This window comes from Salmo salar, chromosome ssa16 (genome assembly GCF_905237065.1).
Source record: "Salmo salar chromosome ssa16, Ssal_v3.1, whole genome shotgun sequence".
In the NCBI taxonomy this organism is placed as follows: Eukaryota; Metazoa; Chordata; class Actinopteri; order Salmoniformes; family Salmonidae; genus Salmo; species Salmo salar.
Window position 1 is genome coordinate 89,737,529 of NC_059457.1, and position 8,242 is coordinate 89,745,770.

The 8,242-nt window shown below is 40.3% G+C and overlaps 1 protein-coding gene across 2 annotated transcripts in view; it reads right to left on the minus strand.

Moving 5' to 3' along the window:
* itl1a (Intelectin-1a) overlaps positions 1-8,242 on the minus strand; it is a 31,793-nt gene that overhangs the window by 21,205 nt on the left and 2,346 nt on the right. For both annotated transcript variants that reach the window (XM_045696640.1, NM_001141530.3), the window contains 3 exon segments: positions 7,297-7,368; positions 6,788-6,925; positions 3,903-4,150 (listed from right to left, as the gene is read on the minus strand). In XM_045696640.1, the coding sequence (XP_045552596.1) occupies positions 3,903-4,150; positions 6,788-6,925; positions 7,297-7,366 (456 nt within the window). In that variant the 5' untranslated portion in view covers positions 7,367-7,368.

Below are 8,242 nucleotides of genomic sequence, written 5' to 3' on the forward strand. Positions count from 1 at the left end.
TAAAGAGAAAGATGAGTGTTCCAAAGAGAAATATGAGTGTTCTGAAGGGACTGAGGAGTGTTCTGAAGGGAATGAGGAGTGTTCTGAAGGGAATGAGGAGTGATCTGAAGGGAATGAGGAGTGTTCTGAAGGGAATGAGGAGTGTTCTTAAGGGAATGAGGAGTGTTCTGAAGGGAATGAGGAGTGATCTGAAGGGAATGAGGAATGTTTTGAAGGGAATGAAGAGTGTTCTTAAGGGAATGAGGAGTGTTCTGAAGGGAATGAGGAGTGATCTGAAGGGAATGAGGAATGTTTTGAAGGGAATGAAGAGTGTTTTGAAGGGAATGAGGAGTGTTCTGAAGAGAAAGATGAGTGTTCTAAAGTGAATGAGAAGTGTTCTAAAGGAAAGAGGAGTGGTTTAAGGTAAAGAGGAGTGTTCTGAAGGGAATGAGGAGTGTTCTGAAGGGAATGAGGAGTGTTCTGAAGGGAAAGAGGAGTGTCCTAATGTTAAAGAGGAGTGTTCTAAAGTAAAGAGAAGTGTTCTAAAGGTAAAGATGAGTGTTATAAAGTAAAGAGAAGTGTTATAAAGTAAAGAGGAGTGTTATAAAGTAAAGAGAAGTGTTCTAAAGCAAAGAAGAGTGTTCTAAAGTAAAGAGGAGTGTTCTAAAGTAAAGAGAAGTGTTCTAAAGTAAAGACAAGTGTTCTAAAGGTAAAGAGAAGTGTTCTAAAGGTAAAGAGAAGTGTTCTAAAGTAAAGAGGAGTGTTCAAAAGTAAATATGAGTTTTCTAAAGGTAAAGAGAAGTGTTCTGAAGGGAAAGATGAGTGTTCTAAAGTAAAAATGAGTGTTCTAAAGTAAAGAGGATTGTTCTAAAGTAAAGATGAGTGTTCTAAAAGTAAAGAGAAGTGTTCTAAAGGTAAAGAGGAGTGTTCTAAAGTAAAGAGAAGTGTTCTAAAGGTAAAGAGAAGTGTTCTAAAGGTAAAGAGTAGTGTTCTGAAGGGAAAGAGAATTGTTCTAAAGTAAAGATGAGTGTTCTAAAGTAAAGAGAAGTGTTCTGAAGGGAAAGAGGAGTGTTGTAAAGTAAAGATGAGTGTTCTAAAAGTAAAGAGAAGTGTTCTGAAGGGAAAGAAGAGTGTTTAAAGTAAAGATGAGTGTTCTAAAGTAAAGATGAGTGTTCTAAAGGTAAAGAGAAGTGTTCTAAAGTAAAGAATGTTCTGAAGTAAAGAGGAGTGTTCTAAATGTAAAGAGGAGTGTTCTGAATGGAAAGAAGAGTGTTCTAAAGTAACGATGAGTGTTCTAAAGTAAAGAGAAGTGTTTTAAAGGTAAAGAGGAGTGTTCTAAAGTAAAGAGTGTTCTAAAGTAAAGATGAGTGTTCTAAAGTAAAGAGAAGTGTTCTTTCTAAAGGTAAAGAGGAGTGTTCTAAAGTAAAGAGGAGTGTTCTAAAGTAAAGAGAAGTGTTCTAATGTAAATATGAGTGTTCTCAAGGTAAAGAGGAGTGTTCTAAAGTAAAGAGGAGTGTTCTAAAGTAAAGATGAGTGTTCTAAAGTAAAGAGAAGTGTTCTAAAGGTAAAGAGGAGTGTTCTAAAGTAAAGAGGCGTGTTCTAAAGTAAAGAGAAGTGTTCTAAAGGTAAAGAGGAGTGTTCTAAAGTAAAGAGGAGTGTTCTAAACTAAAGAGAAGTGTTCTAAAGTAAAGACAAGTGTTCTAAAGGTAAAGAGAAGTGTTCTAAAGGTAAAGAGAAGTGTTCTAAAGTAAAGAGGAGTGTTCAAAAGTAAATATGAGTTTTCTAAAGGTAAAGAGAAGTGTTCTGAAGGGAAAGAGGAGTGATCTAAATTAAAGATGAGTGTTCTAAAGTAAAGAGGAGTGTTCTAAAGTAAAGAGAAGTGTTCTAAAGGTAAAGAGAAGTGTTCTAAAGTAAAGAGGAGTGTTCTAAAGTAAAGAGAAGTGTTCTAAAGGTAAAGAGAAGTGTTCTAAAGTAAAGAGGGGTGTTCTAAAGTAAAGATGAGTTTTCTAAAGGTAAAGAGAAGTGTTCTGAAGGGAAAGAGAATTGTTCTAAAGTAAAGTTGAGTGTTCTAAAGTAAAGAGAAGTGTTCTAAAGTAAAGAGGAGTGTTCTAAAATAAAGAGGAGTGTTCAAAAGTAAAGATGAGTTTTCTAAATTTAATAAAGAGAAGTGTTCTGAAGGGAAAGAGAATTGTTCTAAATTAAAGAGGAGTGTTCTAAAGTGAAGAGAAGTGTTCTAAAGTAAAGAGGAGTGTTATAAAGTAAAGAGAAGTCTTCTAAAGCAAAGAGTAGTGTTCTAAAGTAAAGAGGACTGTTCTAAAGTAAAGAGAAGTGTTCTAAAGTAAGGACAAGTGTAATAAAAGGTAAAGAGGAGTGTTCTAAAGTAAAGAGGAGTGTTCTAAAGTAAAGATGAGTGTTCTAAAGTAAAGAGGAGTGTTCTAAAGTAAAGAGGGGTCTTCTAAAGGTAAAGAGGAGTGTTCTAAAGTAAAGATGAGTGTTCTAAAGTAAAGAGAAGTGTTCTAAAGTAAAGAGGAGTGTTCCAAAGTAAAGAGGAGTGTTCTAAAGTGAAGAGAAGTGTTCTAAAGTAAAGAGGAGTGTTATAAAGTAAAGAGAAGTCTTCTAAAGCAAAGAGTAGTGTTCTAAAGTAAAGAGGACTGTTCTAAAGTAAAGAGAAGTGTTCTAAAGTAAGGACAAGTGTAATAAAAGGTAAAGAGGAGTGTTCTAAAGTAAAGAGGAGTGTTCTAAAGTAAAGATGAGTGTTCTAAAGTAAAGAGGAGTGTTCTAAAGTAAAGAGGGGTCTTCTAAAGGTAAAGAGGAGTGTTCTAAAGTAAAGATGAGTGTTCTAAAGTAAAGAGAAGTGTTCTAAAGTTTAGAGGAGTGTTCTAAAGTAAAGAGAAGTGTTCTAAAGTAAAGAGGAGTGTTCCAAAGTAAAGAGGAGTGTTCTAAAGTGAAGAGAAGTGTTCTAAAGTAAAGAGGAGTGTTATAAAGTAAAGAGAAGTCTTCTAAAGCAAAGAGTAGTGTTCTAAAGTAAAGAGGAGTGTTCTAAAGTAAAGAGAAGTGTTCTAAAGTAAGGACAAGTGTAATAACAGGTAAAGAGGAGTGTTCTAAAGTAAAGAGGAGTGTTCTAAAGTAAAGAGAAGTGTTCTAAAGGTAAAGAGGAGTGTTATAAAGTAAAGAGAAGTGTTCTAAAGTAAAGAGGAGTGTTCTAAAGTAAAGAGGAGTGTTCAAAAGCAAAGAGGAGTGTTCTGAAGGTAAAGAGGAGTGTTCTGAAGGTAAAGAGGAGTGTTCTAAAGTAAAGAGGGGTGTTCTAAAGTTAAAGAGGAGTGTTCTAAAGTAAAGAGGAGTGTTCAAAAGTAAAGAGGAGTGTTCTGAAGGTAAAGAGGAGTGTTCTGAAGGTAAAGATGAGTCTTCTAAAGCAAAGAGTAGTGTTCTAAAGTAAAGAGGAGTGTTCTAAAGTAAAGAGAAGTGTTCTAAAGTATGGACAAGTGTAATAACAGGTAAAGAGGAGTGTTCTAAAGTAAAGAGGAGTGTTCTAAAGTAAAGAGAAGTGTTCTAAAGGTAAAGAGGAGTGTTCTAAAGTAAAGAGAAGTGTTCTAAAGGTAAAGAGGAGTGTTATAAAGTAAAGAGAAGTGTTCTAAAGTAAAGAGGAGTGTTCTAAAGTAAAGAGGAGTGTTCAAAAGTAAAGAGGAGTGTTCTGAAGGTAAAGAGGAGTGTTCTGAAGGTAAAGAGGAGTGTTCTAAAGTAAAGAGGAGTGTTCTAAAGTAAAGAGGGGTGTTCTAAAGGTAAAGAGGAGTGTTCTAAAGTAAAGAGGGAGTGTTCAAAAGTAAAAAGGAGTGTTCGGAAGGTAAAGAGGAGTGTTCTGAAGGGAAAGAGGCGTGTTCTAAAGTAAAGAGGAGTGTTCTAAAGTGAAGAAGGGAGTATTCCACCTTGAAGTCGTCAGAGGTGGCGCCCTCTGCTGTCCCAAAGGTGGCAGTGTTCTCCCAGTTCCCGTCTCCTCCTGGGTAGTTGATGTTATTCCCCTGCTGGCTGGTCCAGCGGTCGCCTGCCGTGCACTTCCCATACATGTTGTTCTCGTGCACGCTTGCCACAAGTGTCCAGCCGCCGCCCGCCGTGGTCATGTCACAGAAGGTCTGGTACTCAGTCCCGCTAGCCGTGGTCAGGTAGTATATCCCATCTAGGACACAGAGAAAAATATTCACAAATACATACTAAATATGTTCAATCTATATGCCTTAATGTATTAAAATGACTGGTAGGCTGTGTGATGACATGAACAAATGAATGATTGATTGATACAGTAGCCTATATAAGTATTGAAATATAGTCCTCAGTAAGTTACGGTATTCAGACTAAACAGGATGTGCTCTTAGGCCTACAACTCAATGGTGGTCATACGAGGCTGCTATACGACGCCTACTAATGGTAATAACATTAATTATTATTATAATGATCATAATAATAATAACAATAATGAGGAGATCAAGCCAAAAACACATTTAACAGTTAGACTATTGATGATAGACTTAATTAAGTAGTGATTTTCTAATTCCTCACTTTTCTTAGACAATAAGTCAAGTGCTGTTTTCTCATCTCATTCTGCTGCTTCCTGCGCCGCATTGTTCTCAACACCAATACGCTGAATAACTTTGCTATTAATTAAATAGCAACATGGTCTAGGAAAAGGCGCCAATTCAACAACGCACTGATTTCTTTCAGAACCGCGTCTATCCAACACGGGAGAAACACATTTGTTAAAAAATAGTACAATTTGTATTAGTGTTGCACCATTGTTGTTATGTAATATCACCATATACAATTTCAGTAGTACATGTCTTAGACTGATGGACTGTGCCATCCCCACGGCCTCCACAATGGATCAGTCCGCTCAGACAGGAGCCAATCAGACAGCGGTCTTATAGACTGATGGACTGTGCCATCCCCACGGCCTCCACAATGGATCAGTCCGCTCAGACAGGAGCCAATCAGACAGCGGTCTTATAAACTGATGGACTGTGCCATCCCCACGGCCTCCACAATGGATCAGTCCGCTCAGACAGGAGCCAATCAGACAGCGGTCTTATAGACTGATGGACTGTGCCATCCCCACGGCCTCCACAATGGATCAGTCCACTCAGACAGGAGCCAATCAGACAGCGGTCTTAGACTCATGGACAGGGCCATCCCCACGGCCTCCACAATGGATCAGTCCACTCAGACAGGAGCCAATCAGACAGCGGTCTTATAAACTGATGGACTGTGCCATCCCCACGACCTCCACAATGGATCAGTCCGCTCAGACAGGAGCCAATCAGACAGCGGTCTTATAAACTGATGGACTGTGCCATCCCCACGGCCTCCACAATGGATCAGTCCGCTCAGACAGGAGCCAATCAGACAGCGGTCTTAGACTGATGGACTGTGCCATCCCCACGGCCTCCACAATGGATCAGTCCGCTCAGACAGGAGCCAATCAGACAGCGGTCTTATAAACTGATGGACTGTGCCATCCCCACGACCTCCACAATGGATCAGTCCGCTCAGACAGGAGCCAATCAGACAGCGGTCTTATAAACTGATGGACTGTGCCATCCCCACGGCCTCCACAATGGATCAGTCCGCTCAGACAGGAGCCAATCAGACAGCGGTCTTATAAACTGATGGACTGTGCCATCCCCACGGCCTCCACAATGGATCAGTCCACTCAGACAGGAGCCAATCAGACAGCGGTCTTAGACTGATGGACTGTGCCATCCCCACGGCCTCCACAATGGATCAGTCCGCTCAGACAGGAGCCAATCAGACAGGTGTCTTCTACGCCATGTTTTAAACTTCTTTTTTGCTACTGCTCGACTAAAGAAATATCGGTCGACCAACAGCCTAGCGACCAAACAATCGACCAGTCGACTAAATGGGGTCAGCCCTAATTCAAATATATGAAAATATATTTAAAATATACACTACATGACTCCTGCTCATTTAACATCTCATTCCAAAATTATGGGCATTAATATGGAGTTGGTCCCCCCTTTCTTTGCTGTAACAGCCTTCACTCTTCTGGGAAGGCTTTCCATTAGATTTTGGAACATTGCTGCGGGGACTTGCTTCCATTCAGCCACAAGAGCATTAGACCATTTTTCCTCCACCAAACTTTACAGTTTGCACTATGCATTGGGGCAGGTAGCTTTCTCCTGGCATCCGCCAAAACCAGATTCGTCCGTCGGACTGCAGTGGAGAACCTTCGCCTCAGTCTGAGGTCCTGAGTGCTCTGGAGCAGGTTTTCATCAAGGATCTCTCTGTACTTTGCTCCGTCCATCTTTCCCTCGATCCTGACTAGTCTCCCAGTCCCTGCCCAATCAATTGAATTTACCACAAGTGGACTCCAATCAAGTTGTAGAAACATCTCAAGGATGATCAATGGACACAGGACACACCTGAGCTCATTTTCGAGTCTCATAGCAAATGGTCTGAATACTTATGTAAATAAGGTATTTCTGTTTTTACATTTTTTATACATTTGCAAACATTTCAAAAAATCAATTTTCACTTTGTCATTATGAGGTTTTGTGTGTAGATTGATGAGGATTTGTTTTAATCCATTTTAATCCATTTTAGAATAAGGCTGTAACTTCACAAAATGTGGAAAAAGTCAAGGGGTCTGAATACTTTCCGAAGGCACTGTATGGTGTATATATATTAACATATGAACACATAAAAATAACATATAAATATATTGACATATATGTCTATTTTCCAAGCTTGACTGCTTTAACTCATACTACAGGGAAGAATGAAGGCGTTGTGGTTCGCTGACCATCCTTGATGTTGTATTTGTCTTTGAGTTGTTTGCAGCTCTGGACGTTGTATCTGGCAGGTTCATTCTTGGGGACAGAAGTGTCCCCGCTGGGGCCTCCGGACAAGTTGTTGGTGTTGTGGATCTCAATCAGAAGGTCTGAGGGAACAAAAGGACCTTAGATAGACAGACCTAGTGTGTGTGTGTGTGTGTGTGTGTGTGTGTGTGTGTGTGTGTGTGTGTGTGTGTGCGGTGTGTGTGTGGTGTGTGTGTGTGTGTGCGTGTGTGTTGTGTGTGTGTGTGTGTGTGTGTGTGTGTGTGTGTGTGTGTGTGTGTGTGTGTGTGTGTGTAGGTGTGTGTGTGTGTGTGTGTGTGTGTGTGTGTGTGTGTGTGTGTGTGTGTGTGTGTGTGTGTGTGTGTGTGTGTGTGTGTGTGTGTGTGTGTGTGTGTGTGTGTGTGTGTGTGTGTGTGTGTGTGTAGTGGTGTGTGTGTGTGTGTGTGTGTGTGTGTGTGTGTGTGTGTGTACTAACCTGGATCTACTGAGATACAGCCTCCTCCAGTCAGAGACAGAGACAGGACTACAACCACCAGGTACTTCATGGCTGAGGAGGACAACAACACAAACACTGACAGCATCCCAAATGGCATTCTATTCCCTATATAGTGCGCTACTTTAGACCCTATTCCCTATATAGGGCACTACTTTTAGACCCTATTCCCTATATAGGGCACTACTTTAGACCCTATTCCCCATATAGTGCACTACTTTAAACCCTATTCCCTATATAGAGAACCAGGTTCTATAGGGTTCTACCAGTATATCAGTCTATCAGTATATCAGTCTACCAGTATATCAGTCTCTCTACCAGTATATCAGTCTCTCTACCAGTCTGTCAGTCTCTCTACCAGTATATCAGTCTCTCTACCAGTATATCAGTCTACCAGTATATCAGTCTCTATACCAGTATATCAGTCTATCAGTATATCAGTCTCTCTACCAGTATATCAGTCTCTCTACCAGTATATCAGTCTGCCAGTATATCAGTCCCTCTACCAGTATATCAGTCTCTCTACCAGTATAGCAGTCTCTCTGCCAGTCTGTCTGTCTCTCTACCAGTATATCAGTCTCTCTACCAGTATATCAGTCTCTCTACCAGTCTGTCAGTCTCTCTACCAGTATATCAGTCCCTCTACCAGTATATCAGTCTCTCTACCAGTATATCAGTCTCTGTACCAGTATATCAGTCTCTCTACCAGTATATCAGTCTCTCTACCAGTATATCAGTCCCTCTACCAGTATATCAGTCTCTCTACCAGTATATCAGTCTCTCTACCAGTATATCAGTCTCTCTACCAGTATATCAGTCTCTCTGCCAGTATATCAGTCTTTCTACCAGTATATCAGTCTCTCTACCAGTATATCAGTCTCTCTACCAGTATATCAGGCTCTCTACCAGTATAGCAGTCTCTCTGCCA